Source organism: Herpailurus yagouaroundi, unplaced genomic scaffold (assembly GCF_014898765.1).
Source record: "Herpailurus yagouaroundi ecotype Mexico unplaced genomic scaffold, PumYag 139, whole genome shotgun sequence".
Lineage (NCBI taxonomy): Eukaryota > Metazoa > Chordata > Mammalia > Carnivora > Felidae > Herpailurus > Herpailurus yagouaroundi.
The window spans coordinates 49206351-49223303 of record NW_024412394.1 but is presented as its reverse complement, the minus strand read 5'-3'; the positions used below and the strand labels follow the sequence as shown (position 1 = coordinate 49223303).

The window sequence follows — 16953 nt, the reverse complement described above, 5'->3', positions numbered from 1 at the left end:
AAGAGCCAGAATCACCCAAACCTTGGATGACACACCTTGAGCACAGATTTCACCCACCATCTTTGGAACAAAATTTTGCTAACTATTCTTGTGAGCCCCAACAGATCTTAAGGTATTTTTTAGGAGACGGACTAACAGATGAGTGTGATTACTTCGGGTTACTGGTTTTGCAATTTTGTTGAATACTTTATAGCAGTTTGAATCCATAAGCAATAAAGGCTAGACACCAGGTGAAGGTTTTTGCACATGCTTGGAATGCCACTGTAAGAACAGCTGTGTCTCTAATAGAGGAAAAGATAGTGGCCAGATTTCCTGCTTTTTTACTGCACAAGGATCTGAATATGGACATGCAGAAAAATAGACCAGATGGGTGTACCCACATGGTGGCCCCTGGAGCTGACTGAACCCACCTGGTCAGAGTGGGAGATGCTGTGTTAGCCCTCCAGGATCCACCTGCTACATTATAAGAATATTCTTCTCCACAGTTAAATATTTCCTGAATTCACCTGCTTACTGTGTCATTGGTGTCACAGGCCAACCCCTACCATGAAGTAATGCCAGTTGACTTTGAGGAAACACCAAGACTTCAGTCAGGCAGCTGGCTTTTAAAGGAATGAGGAGATTCAATAGAATTCATTCAATTGTGTTTGAGACTGGTTCCAACACCAGTGAGAAATTCATCTAACATCAGAGCCTCAGAGCATCACTATGAAAGAATTGGTTGGTGATAATGCAGTTGTCAGCCACAGCAAAAAAATGGGATGTAGTGATAAGAAAGAGCATTGGAGATGCAGTTCTTTCCCAAATTGTAAAGCCCCTTATTCTTGATGAAGTTTATTTGCTGCATGATGAAGATAAGGACTTTAAGCTGTGCCTGGTAGTTTGTCTGGTTGCTCAAGATGTCATCTTTCCGATGTTGCTTCAAAACAACCAAAGAAGACACTACTAGTTTGTTCAAGCAGAATGTACAGGTTAAGCTAAGTACCAGGGAATATTACCAAGAAAGCACGAAGTTGTTTGATTCCTCAAACCGTGAAACTGCACCCTGTTTCAGCAGGAAGTAGCAAGAGCTGTCATCCCAGTTCCTTCAGGAATAAAGCATGATCAAAAGACAATGGGGATTGAAACTGGTAACCAAAGGGTTAATGGAACTAATGATAAGTGCAGCTGCAGACTAATAACCACAGATGCAACTTTTTACCCACATCTGTTTTCGTTTGCCTTTAAATATCCCTGACTCTTCAGGCTTGCGTATTTGAGGCTTGCTCTCCTGAGTCTCCTCATTTGGCTGCCTCTTAAATGCATCCTTGCTCTCTGTTTGGCTTTGCTGCATGTCAGGCAGACAAACTTGGGTTCAGTTATAGAATTAGGAGAGGAGTTTGGGGAACAATGAAGCAATACAAATTGGAGCTTTCTGGGACTTAGGGGCAAAGATGACTAATTCTGAAGGATTGCTGTTCCTGTGATTCTAGGCAAGATTTCCATAAAAACATGGTTGGTGATGTTGATGTACCAGTACCACTTACTGGTCACTTAATCTTATTTCCTTAGAAAATAAGTTCTTCAAAAAGCTAAGTTCTATAGCCAAAGGGGTTTTGGTAGCTTAGTTGTCTTCTATGTGCTTTCTTATCCCTAAAATGGGAGTAAGAGTACCTACTTGAAAGGATTGTTGTGAAGGGTAAAAAAATTAACTAATATACACATGAATATATAAATGACCTGATTAGTATAGTTGCTGGTACATAGCATTATATAAGTGTTAGGACTTATTTTTTAGTATGTCTAAGATGTTTGATATTTGTATGAGTTTTGTGTGTGTGTAAGTTAAATGTATTACAACTCAAAATGTGTGTTACATTCTTGTCTTTATTCTTTCCTAGGGTTACTCCTAAAAGAGAAATGGGAAGCATTTGGTCTTAGACTCAGCCATGCTCAGCAACAGATGAAAATGACTGAAAATGCCCTCTTGTTTGCATTCGTAGAGGTATTTTGCTTTGGCTGGCTATCTAGGTTAAGGGAATGTTGATTTGATGCAAAATGCAAGTTTAGGCAGGCTACTATTACTGTTGATGTTTTTAGTGCTTGCTGTTTAAAATTTAATAAATACTAATATTTTGTGGGGAGGATTTCTGAAAAATGTCCTTTATGGAAATTGTAAGGTCTTGATAATCACCATTATTTTTTTTTAATTTTTTTTATTTTTACATTTATTTATTTATTTTTGAGAGACAGAGAAAGACAGAGCACAAGTGGGGGATGGGCAGAGAGAGGAGACACAGAATCCAAATTAGTCTCCAGGCTCTGAGCAGTCAGCACAGAGCCTGACGCAGGGCTCGAACTCACAAATTGCGAGATCATGATCTCAGCTGAAGTCAGATGCTCAACCGACTGAGCCACCCAGGCGCCCCAGCACCATTATTTTTAAAGTTGCAGTTGAGGATGACTAGTGAAGTCTGTTTCATGGTGGGGGCTGTGGCCGGGAGATTTGAGTGTGTTCTCTTTAGGCCTTACTTTCTATTCTAGTAAATGGATAGTTCTATTGTTTTCTGTCCTGTGACCTGTGGGAAAGATCATCTTAATTAAATTTTCATTATGGAAGCTTATTAAATTCTTTTGTGGCATAATTGACTATGCCCTGAGAAAGGTAGGAATCTTATTTGAGATGGTGTTTTGGTGAGAGAGCAAGATCATTCAGTCATATGTGCATCAGTATGGGAAATTTGGTCATCATTGCTTAATCTTAGTAGGATTTATTTCTAAAATCACCCATTAGGATGTCAAGAGCTTTCAAAATAGGGTTTATACCTGGGAATGCAAGCTGGTACAGCCACTCTGGAAAACAGTATGGAGGTTCCTCAAAAAATGAAAAATATAGCTACCCTATGATCCAGCAATTGCACTACTAGGCATTTATCCAAGGGATACAGGTGTGCTGTTTCGAAGGGACACATGCACCCCCGTGTTTATAGCAGCACTATCAACAACAGCCAAAGTATGGAAAGAGCCCAAATGTCCATCGGTGGATGAATGGATAAAGAAGGTGTGGTGTGTGTGTGTGTGTATATATATATATTTATATACATATATATACATATATATGTGTGTGTGTGTGTATATATACATATATATATACATACATATATACACACATATATACACATATATATGTGTGTGTATACACACACACACACACACACACACACACACAATGGAGTATTACTCGGCCATCAAAAAGAATGAAATCTTGGCCATTTGCAGCTCTGTGGATAGAACTGGAGGGTATTATGCTAAGTGAAATTAGTCAGAGAAAGACAAAAATCATATGACTTCACTCACATGAAGACTTTAAGAGACAAAACAGATGAACATAAGGGAAGGGAAACAAAAATAATATAAAAACAGGGAGGGGGACAAAACAGAAGAGACTCATAAATATGAAGAACAAACAGGGTTACTGGAGGGGTTGTGGGAGGCGAGATGGGCTAAATGGGTAATGGGTACTAAGGAATCTACTCCTGAAATCATTGTTGCACTAGATGCTAACTAATTTGGATGTAAAATTTAAAAGATAAAAAAGAAAAGAAAATAAATAAATAAATAAATGGGAAAAAAAGGGTTTATACCTATTTTATGATTTGACATTACAGTAGAGTTCAATACATTTGTTCTGTTTTATTGTTTTTAATTAAATTTATTGAAGATTCTGTTAGGATCATCATGAAAGCAAAAGTACAAAGCCATTTAATAATAAAACAATCCAATTTTTGATGTTCTGTCACCTGAGTAGATTTTAATATTTATCTTTCAGTGTTCTTGGAAGTAGAACTTGAAGAGATAACTCAGTAAAGATGAGAAATATTTATTTAAAAATAATTTTTTTTTCAACGTTTATTTATTTTTGGGACAGAGAGAGACAGAGCATGAACGGGGGAGGGGCAGAGAGAGAGGGAGACACAGAATCGGAAACAGGCTCCAGTCTCTGAGCCATCAGCCCAGAGCCTGACGCGGAGCTCGAACTCACAGACCACGAGATCGTGACCTGGCTGAAGTCGGACGCTTAACCGACTGCGCCACCCAGGCGCCCCGAGAAAGATTTATTTTGATATTCTTCAACAAATGTGAAAGGCTATGTATTACAACCACTGTACCTTCTTGATTTAGTCATTTATTTCATCTTTGCATACTCGTCAGTATACTGACCCTGTATTTATTTTGGGTACTTTTAATAACCATTTGGGCACCTGTAAACATCTGAATACATTATAAGTTACCAGTTACCTCACCATGTATCTCCTGAGATGATTTACTTTGTTGCATCTCTCTGTTAGGCTCAAAGATATTCCCTTGACCCTTTTGGACATTTAAAAAAGGTTGTTTTGGCCTTAGCTCTGACAACAAGCTGGCAGCCATTGGGCCTTTAGGGTGAAAACTCATCAAGTACAAGAGGTTTGCCCTTGCCTCTTATTTCTAACCCTGCTTGCATAACTGCTCTTGGTGAGTGTATCTTTATTTGAAATGGATTTTTAACATTTTACTTTATCTTTTTTTAGGGTACACTAGCTCAAGCCGTAAAGAAAGGAGAGTGGATCTTATTGGATGAGATTAATCTGGCTGCTCCAGAAACATTAGAATGCCTCAGTGGTTTACTCGAAGGCTCCTCTGGCTCACTGGTGTTGCTAGATCGAGGAGATACAGGTAGCACTTGATCCCTTTGGGGTTTGACTTGGCACCAGGCCTTGTGGCCTCTTTAGAGTAAGATTCTTTTGGTTAGGTGTGTTACATAGGTCTCCCAGTGTTCATTCCATAGTACTAATTTTCTGCCAAGTTAGGTAGCATGGGGAATGCAAAGAATAAGATAATTTGTCAAGTTACTTGGGTAGTAGGTAATAGATGTGCATACTCAGTGACAAAATATCTGCTGTTCAATATAATGAACAACGATACCTTAAAAGATGGTGGAATGGCAGTAGAAGATTAAGGGGTATATAGGCCTGGAAACTGTTCAGTGGGGTTTCAGAAAAAGCAAGGATGGTTTAAGCAGCCAGCAGTAACAGTCTTGAGGCAGGGTGTCTTGGCCTTTAGTTTTGGGGCGTTAGATAGTCTTCCTCTGTGGACCTAAGGCTGATGACTTGATGTTACCAGTAGGGAATTTAGAATTTTCTCTTAACAGAACCACTGGTTCGTCATCCCGACTTCCGTTTATTTGCCTGTATGAACCCAGCAACAGATGTGGGCAAAAGGAATCTTCCACCAGGAATAAGAAACAGGTGAGGAGACATGGACTGGTTCCTGGGGAGGGAGGGATGGATGGATGGATGGATGGATGGATGGATGGATGGACGGATGGATTTATTTATTTATTTATTTATTTATTTATTTATTTATTAAGTTCTCTTTGTTTATTGATTGGTAACACTAACACAACCAAACCTCATAACAATGCTTGAGATTTCTTGATCTCTGATAAGCGGAATCCTTCCTTATGTGTTATATTCCTCTACTTTCTCCAGATGGTAGGAATACAGAGGACTCCAAAACACTGGAGAATTTTTCCTTTAGGTTGTTAGTATGACACTTAATGGATCATGGATATTGTTGAAAACAAAATTTTGTCCTCCTTCAAATATCTTTGTAGTTACCAGAGAAATTTCACATACTGAGAAATGTTTAAGTGCATTTTAGGAATGGAATCCCTTTGGACGAGACCAGTGATTTGTAAAAAGCCTTTTAAGTTTCAGTTTTCATCATTAAGCACTGACTGACACCAACAAGGTACTTAGTTGTTGGTATCTTATATATGTAGCATTTGGGAAAAGGTGAATGATCTAATTTTGTTGGTGATCTTTTGTTGAATTTCGAGTTTTAAAATGGTGTTAAAATTTTATTAGATTCCTCCCTCCATTATATGAGTAATAAAACCTTCTTAGGAAAATGTTATAAACTTCCTTATGTATTTTCCTTTGCTCCTACAATTTTATCATTTTTTCCCCATGATTTTATTTTTGATGGTGATGTTGATCCTGTTCTGTTGTTGTTGCAGCGTGTATGCTTTATTACATGTAGTTAGAATCAAAAACACCTCTGAAAGTGAGGACAGATGTCTTTTGTAACTCTTTCTTGTAAGGACTGTACATGAAAAACTTCATTACATGCAAATAAATTTTTGGCAACAGTTATCTTTCATTTCATTATGGTCCATATGTATCTACATGAAAGGCTTTTATTTATTTATTAAAAAAATTTTTTTTTCAATATATGAAATTTATTGTCAAATTGGTTTCCATACAACACCCAGTGCTCATCCCAAAAGGTGCCCTCCTCAATACCCATCACCCACCCTCCCCTCCCTCCCACCCCCCATCAACCCTCAGTTCTCAGTTTTTTTTTAATTTTTTTTTTTTAACATTTATTTATTTTTGAGACAGAGAGAGACAAAGCATGAATGGGGGAGGGTCAGAGAGAGGGAGACACAGAATCTGAAACAGGCTCCAGGATCTGAGCTGTCAGCACAGAGCCCGATGTGGGGCTTGAACTCACAGACCGCGAGATCATGACCTGAGCCAAAGTCGGCCGCTTAACCGACTGAGCCACCCAGGCGCCCCTGTTCTCAGTTTTTAAGAGTCTCTTATGCTTTGGCTCTCTCCCACTCTAACCTCTTTTTTTTTTTTTCCTTCCCCTCCCCCATGGGTTTCTGTTAAGTTTCTCAGGATCCACATAAGAGTGAAAACATATGGTATCTGTCTTTCTCTGTATGGCTTATTTCACTTAGCATCACACTCTCCAGTTCCATCCACGTTGCTACAAAGGGCCGTATTTCATTCTTTCTCATACATGAAAGGCTTTTATAGTTTATACTGTAAAAAATTCAAATGAGTTTACATAACTTCTTGTGTTTTCTATTTTTTTATTGTCAAAATAGTTGTATTCCTCAAAATTTTAATTCTGTAATAATAATTGTCTTCCAGGTTCACAGAACTTTATGTAGAAGAATTGGAAAGTAAAGAAGATTTACAGATTCTTATTGTGGATTATCTGAAAGGACTGAGTGTGAATAAGATCACAGTGCAAGGAATTATCAAGTAGGTTCACTTTGGTTTCTCTTGATAAACTTTTCCCCTGAACAATGTATACCTCATGCATCTATATTTATTATTTCTTTTTTGCTAGAGAAGGATTATCATTAAGGTTTCTGTTTTAAAGTAGGGACCTTATGATCTCCTTTGGATTTTCCTAATGAAGCTACATTGAAAGCTTAAGAATCACCACGTATGAGAATATTTAAGTAATTGGATAATGCTCTCCTAATTACTTTTGTATTCATAGCTAAGAGTTTGTATCTGTGGAAGATGTAAATGGCTTCTCTTTTGATCTGTCTTGATGAAATCTTAATTTTTGCAGTTTGCATTCGACTTATGTGGGATATAGGGGGGAAAAGGTTGGTAAAATAAGGGATTCAGGTTTAGAATTAATTGAGGCTTAACTGAAAAACATACAGACTGGCCATGTGGCTTGGTGCTTTCTTGAGTCTTTTTTGTTTTTCTGTTTTTGTTTTTTATGCCTTGTGGATAGGGCATAATCTTTTATATCAGATAACTGGATTCTCATACAGGCTGTGTCAGAAATGAATTCTGTCGTCTTGGGCATGTCACTTAGTTAATTTTGTCTGTTGTTTAGATAGAAATACACACTATGTAAGTTGTTTTTGTTTTGTTTTGTTTTTAATTTATAGGGAGGGAGGGAGAGAGGGCGAGTAGGGGAGGGGAGCAGAGGGAGAGAGAATCTTAAGCTGGCTCCATCCTCAGTGCATAGCCCAATGACGGACTTGATCCCATGATGTTGGGGTCACGACCCGAGCTGAAATCAACTTGGATGCTCAAACATCTGAGCTACCCAGGTGCCCCCTGTGTAAAGTTTTGAAATAGGATTATATTAATGTTTTACTTTGCATTTTGTGGTTTGTTCCTTATTTTTTATACAAATAATTACCGAGTTGCCCAGGTACTAGAGATACAGCTATAAATAAGAGACAGAATCCTGGTTCTCCTCATAGACCTTTTAATTCAAGAGGTGAAGGTAACCAATAAATAAGGAGATACATACTGTAATTTTAGGTTGTGTTAAGTGAATAAAAATAACACCACAAAATGGGGATTACAACATACAGGCTTAGAGCCCTATTTTAAATAGGTTAGTTAAGGAGGCATTTATGAAAATGCTTTGAAATGGTTTACCAATACCACATTCTAAAATTGGAACACTTTTTGTTAGCCAAGACTTTGGACAGAAGTATAAATATGTGTGGTTAAAATTCAAAAGTGGAAGTAAAACAGGCTAGATAAAGCAGAGGCTCTTGTAAAATGCTGATAGTACTAGTAGTAAGTAGCCACTTTCTGCACAAAAAAGAATATATAGCTAAATTGCAAAGAGGCAAGCCAGATCCCATTTGGGCAAGAACTTGGATTTCATCTGTGACACACATTTGGTTACTCTTGATCTTGTGTAGCTGATCATCAGTTTCATGAAATTTTAAATTTCTTGCATTTCATGTTTCAGTCTGAAACTTCTTCCATCTTGTCATCTTCTGGACCCCTAAAGCCGATGGCAATGATAACAGTAACAGTCACCTTATATTCATGCTTTTTAAATTTTGTCATTATTGATTATGGCCACATCTATGACCTTTCAGAACACCATGAGTTTTCTCTGTGCTTATCCATCACTATTATCGCTTACATAGGAACTTTATTTCCCCATTGTATTAGAGCTAACTCTGAAACATTATGTTTGGACTCTATATATTCTTGGTAACGGCCTCTCCTGTCTCTCTTTTTGTTAAGAATCCAATGTTTCTCACCTCTCCTCTTTTCATCCTAAAGGAAATTGATAGATTCTTTTTTTGAAAGAGTCTGTGAGCGTGTGAAAAATAGATTTAAAAGAGAATGTGAGAGGTTTTGATGAATGCTCTAGCAAGTTGTATGCAAGCTTAACCATCTAATTCAGGGAAAATGGCTTTGGGCCTTATGTAGAAAAATTGGAATAACAGCAAAATAGTGAATGCTAATCAATTAATAAGTCACCTGAACTCTGTCCTTTTTGTAGCTTGTACACAGCTCTACGGAAGGACTCTGGGACAAAATTAGTGGATGGAACTGGCCATAGACCTCACTACAGCCTTCGGACTCTTTGCAGGGCCCTGCGATTTGCAGCCTCCAATCCGTGTAGCAACATCCAGCGCTCACTCTATGAGGTCTTTCTAAAGTCTGTGTTTTTTGTATGGGAGCTTGGCAGATGGGCTCACCGTCAGAAGGGAGGGAGTGATTATGTGTCTGCCGGGTTTGCCTGTGTTTTCCATTTAGTCAGATAAGCCCAGAACATTTCATACCAGCACTACCCTGACCTTCTTCTACCATCCTGTCACATTTAAAAGTTGTTCAACATGGGGCGCCTGGGTGGCTCAGTCGGTTGAGCGTCCGACTTCAGCTCAGGTCATGATCTCACGGTCTGTGAGTTTGAGCGCTATGTCGGGCTCTGTGCTGACAGCTCAGAACCCCGGAGCCTGCTTCAGATTCTGTGTCTCCCTCCCTCTTTGCCCCTCCCCCGCTCGTGTTCGCTTGCGCGCGCGCGCTCCCTCTCTCTCTCTCTCTCTCTCTCTCTCTCTGTCAAAAATAAACATTAAAAAAATAAATAAAAGTTGTTCAGCAGAGGGGGTGGGGGGATTGCATGCCTGAGTGGCTCAGTCAGTTAAACATTTAACTCTTGATTTTGGCTCTGCACTGGGTGTGAGGCCTGCTTAGTATTCTCTCTCCCTTTTCCTCTGCCCCTTCCATTCTCATTCTCTCTCTCTCTCTCTCTCTCTTTCTCTTTCTCTTTCCCCCCACTCTCTTCCTTTCTCCGTTCCCCTTCTCTCCCTCTCTCCCCCTCCTTCCCTCCCTCCCTCAAGGAAAAAAAAAAATAGTTCTGGGAACCAGTACCATCTAAGAAGGTTGAATTTTGTTCCTGAAATATGTTGGCCTGTTACTGCAGAAGGGTAATTAGTTTTATGCATATTTGTTTATTCTTTTTTTTCCCTAGGGCTTTTGTTTGGGTTTCTTAACACAGCTTGATAGGGCATCACATCCAGTAGTTCAGAAGCTCATTTGTCAACACCTTATCTCTGGCAGTGTAAAAAGTCTGCTGAAGCAGGTATGTTTTTTGATGTTTTTGACTTGTTTAATGTAAATGAATGGCTGAATTATCAACTTTTCAGCTTTTTTTTTTTGCAGAAGTAATCTGTTGCAAAAGATTTAAATATTAGAGGGTGTCTTAGATGGTGCAAATTCCCAATAATCCTACTCCTACTCTTTAGAGATTTAAGCCTTATAGTCATTTCCACCTAAATTATGTATGTTTTTGTTTTCTTATGTATTCACATTCTGACTGCGTGTATAGATTTATCAAGGCAAATTCTTTCTTGTTTTTATTTTAATTCCTATTTAACCTACAGTGTTCTATTAGTTTCAGGTGTACAATATAGTGATTCAAAAATTCTATACATTATTCAGTGTTTATCACAGTGAGTTTTCTTTTAATCCCTTCATCTGTTTTACCCATCCACACTCCCGCCTCCCCTCTGGTAATCATCAGTTTCTTCTCTATAGTTAAGAGTCTGTTTTTTGGTTTGTCTTTTTGTTGTTTTTTGTTTGTTTCTTCAGACTCATATATGAGTGAAGTCATATGGCATCTGTCTTTCTGACTTATTCCACTTAGAGTCAAATTCTAATACACATATCTAATATAAATGATTTTAAAAGGATCATCTTGGGGCACCTGGGTGGCGCAGTCGGTTAAGCGTCCAACTTCAGCCAGGTCACGATCTCACGGTCCGTGAGTTTGAGCCCCGTGTCAGGCTCTGGGCTGATGGCTCAGAGCCTGGAGCCTGCTTCCGATTCTGTGTCTCCCTCTCTCTCTGCCCCTCCCCTGTTCATGCTCTGTCTGGCTCAAAAATAAATAAACGTTAAAAAAAAATTTTTTTTAAAGAAATTATACAAATGGGGCACCTGCATGGCTCAGTTAGTTAAGCGTCCAACTCTTGATTGCGGCTCAGGTCATGATCTCATGGTTTGGTTCATGAGATCAAGCCCCATGTTGGGGCTTGGAAGTTTTCTTTTCTCTCTCTTTGTCTCTTCCCCCATTCCCATGCACATACATTCTTTTTTTTTTTTTTTTTTTTAATTTTTTTTTTTAATGTTTATTTATTTTTGAGACAGAGAGAGACAGAGCATGAACGGGGGAGGGTCAGAGAGAGGGAGACACAGAATCTGAAACAGGCTCCAGGCTCTGAGCTGTCAGCACGGACCGTGAGATCATGACCCGAGCCGAAGTCGGCTACCCAACCAACTGAGCCAGCCAGGTGCCCCACATGCACATACATTCTGTCTCTCAACATAAACTGTAAAAATTATACACGTAACACATGAATATTTACTTTTGGTAAAACATGAAAACATTGAAAAAAGACTCAAGCTTGCTTTTATTATTATCTCAATACCATGTTTTTTGTGTGTGTTCCTCATGGTTACACGTGATTGGAGGCTTAAAAATTCTTTTTCCCCACTGCTCCTGAGCTCAGTAGAGGAGCCCTTAAAAGCAGTAACTGCAATGGTGCTTCAAGTTAGGGAACTAAATGTTTGAGGAGAGCATTTCTTTGTAGTTATAGATCTCACCATTTTTGATCTCTGAAAATGAGAGTTTTGTAGAAATCAACTTCATATATTCAAAAGATTATGCTGTCATCCACAATATTATTATTATTTTTTTTAATTCTTTTTAATGTTTTTAGTTTATTTTTTGAGACAGAGAGAGACAGAGCATGAGCAGGGGAGGGGCAGAGAGAGGGAAACACAGAATCCGAAGCAGGCTCCAGGCTCTGAGCTGTCAGCACAGAGCCAGATGTGGGGCTCAAACCCACGGACCGTGAGATCATGACCTGAGCTGAAGTCGGACGCTTAATTGAGCCACCCAGGTGCCCCCACAATATTATTCTGAATAGATTAATTTCTCTAGATGGTGGTTTTTATTATTTGTTTGTTTGTTTGTTTAATGTCTTCCAGGAAGTCCAGGATGTAATAATGCAAAGGCCATTTCCCTCAATTCAATGTTGGTCCTGTTTTTAGGAACATGGTTTGTATGAAGTACATGTTTTTGATCAAAGTACTTCATCAGAAATTTAATAGGCGAAATTAATAGGGAATTTTAATAGGTGAAAGAAAAGAACTGAATCATAAATTATTTGAGAATTTATTTGATTCAGTTTCTTCCTCATACACACCTACCACCCACCTGGATTTTAACACGAGTATGTGTCATTTGTCATTGTTTTGATCTCATTCCTCAGAGTAATTTATTTTCACATTTCACCTATGGCTTTAATGCTGAAAGCATTCAGAACAGGGCAGCATTCTTGGTGATAATTTCTTTTCCTACCTTACACTCCTTTCTGAAAGAAAGCCATAGTTGTCATTGGACTATGGGGTTATTTCTCTAACTTGTGTCTTTCAGCCTATTCCAGAACCAAAAGGAGGTCGTCTTATCCAAGTCGAAGGATACTGGATTTCGGTGGGAGACAGCGAACCTACAATAGATGAGACCTACATTCTTACGTCTTCTGTTAAGCTAAACCTGAGAGACATAGTCCGAGTGGTTTCTGCAGGGTATGTGGACCTTTTCTCTTGCTGCTCTGAAGCTTTACCAGAATGGGCATTAATGACATTCTAGTCTTAACTTCCATAATTTTCCAAGTGCTGTATTTGTTGTTCGCTGGCTATGTGTCGCTTTTCTCCTGGCACAAGCATTGTTCTAGTTATACCTTTGGTGGGAGCAACACCCACCAATTATTTTGGCCATCTTTAAAGTTGCTTTCCAGTATTGGGCTGATGAATACTTGTCTCCCATTATATAAGTGAGTAACAGCTAGTCCCATTTACTGTTTCTCATAAGTACTGCAAGAAAGGTTGAGATTGTTTTCCTCTGTATTTTTTAAGGAACCATTTTTATATAGAAATTTCTCAGAACTTAAGAAACATTTCATTAGTGATGCATAGGTATATAAACATATTCTTTTATGCTGATAAATTCTGTATACTTTTTTAAAACTACTTGAATTAATTCTGGTTTCTTTCTTTTTTTTCTTAAATTGGTTTATTGTTTCATGTTTTGAAGAACCTATCCAGTGTTGATTCAGGGAGAGACATCAGTTGGTAAAACAAGCCTGATCCGGTGGCTGGCAGCAGCTACTGGTAACCATTGTGTGCGTATAAACAATCACGAACACACAGATATTCAGGAGTATATTGGTTGTTACACATCTGACTCTTCAGGGAAGCTTGTGTTTAAAGAAGGTAGGATTATTATTTCATTCCATGTGTGTGGATATTCATTCTTTGAAACCCATTTCCCCAGGTAATCTTTATCCTTTCCAATTGAGGTACATGACCTTTGCCATAACAGCTGGTTTTTCTTTTTCTCTGATTTCCCTGGTTAAAGTATGATGGTGAGGGGTCTAGCTTCCTTTGAGCCCCACTGATCTCATCAGTTGTACACAGGACTACTGCCAAGTTTTGTAGAGTGCAGTTGAACTACTACTTCATTTTCTAGAGACTCAGAACAGGGTGAATGTTGAACAGAGGGGAAGCTGAGAATAGATATGGGAATGTGGTAATTTAAATGAAACTGGACAGCGGGGGGGGGGGTGGAATAAGTTGAAAATGTGATATTTGTCAGCCTTAGCTCCCCTTCTGTGTGAAATAAAAAGGATTACTTTGATTAAAAATTGTGCTTCCTTGATAACTCAGTGTCACAAGTTATCTTGAGGCGTGACTAACTGTAGGGAGTAATTTGTTTTGAAATTTAATGTTCTAGTATTGGTTGATTTGTATATTACATTTGTTTTAAAACCTTGGACTAACTTATGTACTAATTCTCAGTGTTTGTTTTTTAAGGTATTCTTATTGATGCTATGAGAAAGGGCTATTGGATTATCTTAGATGAATTAAATTTGGCCCCTACCGATGTGTTAGAGGCACTGAACAGATTACTGGATGATAACCGTGAATTGCTCATCACAGAAACACAAGAAGTTGTTAAAGCTCACCCTCGGTTCATGCTTTTTGCTACCCAAAATCCCCCAGGACTTTATGGAGGCAGAAAGGTATGTAGCATTTGCCCCTTACTCCATTTGTTACCCCATTGAGTAGTAAACCTTCCTTGATAAGACTGAAATTTTTTTTTTTTGCTTCTTTTGAAGGGTTTTTCTTTTTCTGGTGAATAGCAGAGCCTCTGTTTTGGAAACTTTTTTTCTGATGTGTTTCCTAGGTGCTTTCTAGAGCCTTCAGGAATCGGTTTGTGGAGCTGCATTTTGATGAACTGCCTAGTTCTGAGCTGGAGACAATCTTGCATAAGCGCTGCAGTTTGCCACCCTCCTATTGTAGCAAGTTGGTTAAAGTCATGCTGGACCTTCAGGTATTTCACCTATCACTTAGTTTCAAATGGAATGTATTGATTATATTTGATGATCAAAATTTAAAATTTGATAGCCTTCTCCCGTCTGTTAATTTTTTTTTTCTCACAGTACAGATAGTATCTTTAAAATGTGTTCCGTTAATATCCACTTTTTGGTTTTATAAATGAATAATTTAATATCATGTTAAAAATTTTCTCATAATTGTATGTGATAACCGTTCCCTACTTGTTGATAATGTTGGAACATTTTGTTTTAGGTTGGGATTTGGCATTGACAAACTACAGTTTTTGTTTTTTAAATGGAGCTAGTCCTTGAATGGACATAACTAAACATACCTTTTTCATGTCTCGGCCTTGTCAACTATGCAAAGCTACACTTTTTTGTTTTTTGTATCCCATTTTAAGGTGTTAGAAGTGTTATCAGAATTAATACACATTTACCTTCTAGAAAGCTAATAATAATTAGCAGTTATACTCCTCTATGTTCCCAAATTATGGGAATAATGTTTGCCACCATTTGTATTCATAACTTTTTCTGTATGATATAGGAGATGGAATTCCTTTTTTTTTTTTTTTTTTGGTGTTGTGTTTTGAAATTCCATTGTTAATATTCTTATGTATGAGTTTGAATATTTATCTTCAAAGGATTACTTTCCATTTACTTAAAAAAAAATTTTTTTTAATGTTTGTTTTTGAGAGAGAGACACAGTATGAGCAGGGGAAGGGCAGAGAGAGAGGGAGACACAGAATCTGAATCAGGCTCCAGGCTCTGAGCTGTCAGCACAGAGCCCGATGTGGGGCTCGAACCCACAAGACATGAGATCATGACCTGAGCCGAAGTTGGATGCTTAACCGACTGAGCCACCCAGCCGCCCTGGGATGAACCATTTTCATGGGAGCTTATGTTTGCTAAAAATTTTATATAGGTTGTACAGTGTGCTTGCCATCACCCTTTTTCATTTGTTTTGATATTGTAATAGTCCTATCGCAGAAGTTCTTCAGTGTTTGCTGGAAAACAGGGCTTCATCACCCTTCGTGATCTGTTTCGATGGGCTGAAAGATACAGATTGGCTGAACAGACTGAGAAAGAGTATGACTGGCTACAGCATTTAGCCAATGATGGTATGTTTTCAATCGGATGTTCTCAAACCATTTAGTTGTTAGATATTTAACTTTCTTATTAAAATAAGTTTTTCCCAAATTGTGATCTATATACATATTTTACTAGGTATTCCAGATTTAGTCTTTCTCCCTCAAGTGCAAAGTGCTTTTGAAAATGGTTCTTTTCTGTAGGCATCTGTGTTAATATGTTTGGATTTTTACAGTTTTCTCTTTGGTTTAGGTGCCTCCATGTAGGAGTCAGATAGGGGCACAGTGCCCATAAGACTTTAGGCAAATGGCTGGTGGTGTCTCTGTTGACCATTTATCTACAATCGGTAACCATGGATAGTGGTGCTTCTGTCTTATACAGAAAGCTGACAGGTTTGGTCAGGTAATATCAGAGTTTTGAGAGGAAGCAGTTATGTCATGAGACTCCTGATTGGTCATTTTGGTTTAATCCATGGGAAGAATTTATATGTTTCTCTATATCCTAGGAAAGAAAGCATTTCAGAATCTTCTGATTTGAAAGGTACTAATGAGTCATCAATAGAATCCTTAATAAGGAGAGTACAACTAACCCTTGAGAGTTTTTTTTTTTTCTTTCTTTACTGGTAAAGAGTAGATAGATGGAGGAACACGTTTTTTAGAAAACTTTAAAAGGAAAACTTTTTAGTTAAGGTATAGCGTACAGTAAAATGAATGCAGTGCTCTATTTTTTCATGTACAAGGAAGATCTATTTTTTTTACATATGTATGTGTCCACGTGAATCATCATCTAGACCAAGGTTTACAATATTTTTCAGTGCCTCAAAAGATTCCTTCATGGCTCTTGCCAGTCTTAACCTCCCTTGGAGGTAACCACTGCTTTGACATCTATCACCACTGCTTTGATTTTGCCTGTGCTTGAGCTTCAACTCGTGTCATGCAGTATGTACTCCTTAGGCTTGGCTTTTCACTCAGTCTAATGTGAGGTTCAGTCATGCTGCTCTGTGTATCAGGACTTCATTTTTTTTTCTTATTGTAACCCGTTGTACAGGGATACCGTAATATATTTATTCATTCTCTTGTTGATGGACGTTTGGGTTATTTCCCCTTTTTAGCTGTTATGAATTAAACTGCCCTGAACTTTCCTCTATATATCTTTTGGTGCACACATGTTTATTTGTGTTTGGGTCTATCTGGAAGTCCTGTTGCTGGGACACAAGGCATCCAAATTTGGTTATTTGCAGTAGGTTTTCCCAATTGTCCAGAATAGTTTTTTAGATACCCTCTCCACCTGCAGGCTTATAAGAGTTCCTGTTCTGTATTCTGAACATCCCTTGGTATTATAACTTGACACTTGATGACTTCTTTCTT

General features: G+C 38.2%; 1 protein-coding gene and 1 long non-coding RNA gene across 2 annotated transcripts in view; one reads left to right on the top strand and one right to left on the bottom strand.

Annotated features, from left to right (window-relative positions):
• The window catches only part of MDN1 (midasin AAA ATPase 1), a 174773-nt gene that overhangs the window by 54847 nt on the left and 102973 nt on the right, over positions 1-16953 (top strand). The window contains exons 17-27 of the mRNA XM_040474169.1: positions 1881-1984; positions 4551-4695; positions 5171-5267; positions 6966-7079; positions 9100-9247; positions 10072-10182; positions 12538-12689; positions 13198-13376; positions 13977-14185; positions 14350-14496; positions 15477-15618. Of these exons, the coding sequence (XP_040330103.1) occupies positions 1881-1984; positions 4551-4695; positions 5171-5267; positions 6966-7079; positions 9100-9247; positions 10072-10182; positions 12538-12689; positions 13198-13376; positions 13977-14185; positions 14350-14496; positions 15477-15618 (1548 nt within the window). The remainder of the gene's footprint in view (positions 1-1880; positions 1985-4550; positions 4696-5170; positions 5268-6965; positions 7080-9099; positions 9248-10071; positions 10183-12537; positions 12690-13197; positions 13377-13976; positions 14186-14349; positions 14497-15476; positions 15619-16953) is intronic.
• The window catches only part of LOC121029782 (uncharacterized), a 22597-nt gene continuing 13386 nt past the window's right edge, over positions 7743-16953 (bottom strand). The window contains exon 3 of the long non-coding RNA XR_005789888.1: positions 7743-8589. This is a non-coding gene — a long non-coding RNA (uncharacterized LOC121029782). The remainder of the gene's footprint in view (positions 8590-16953) is intronic.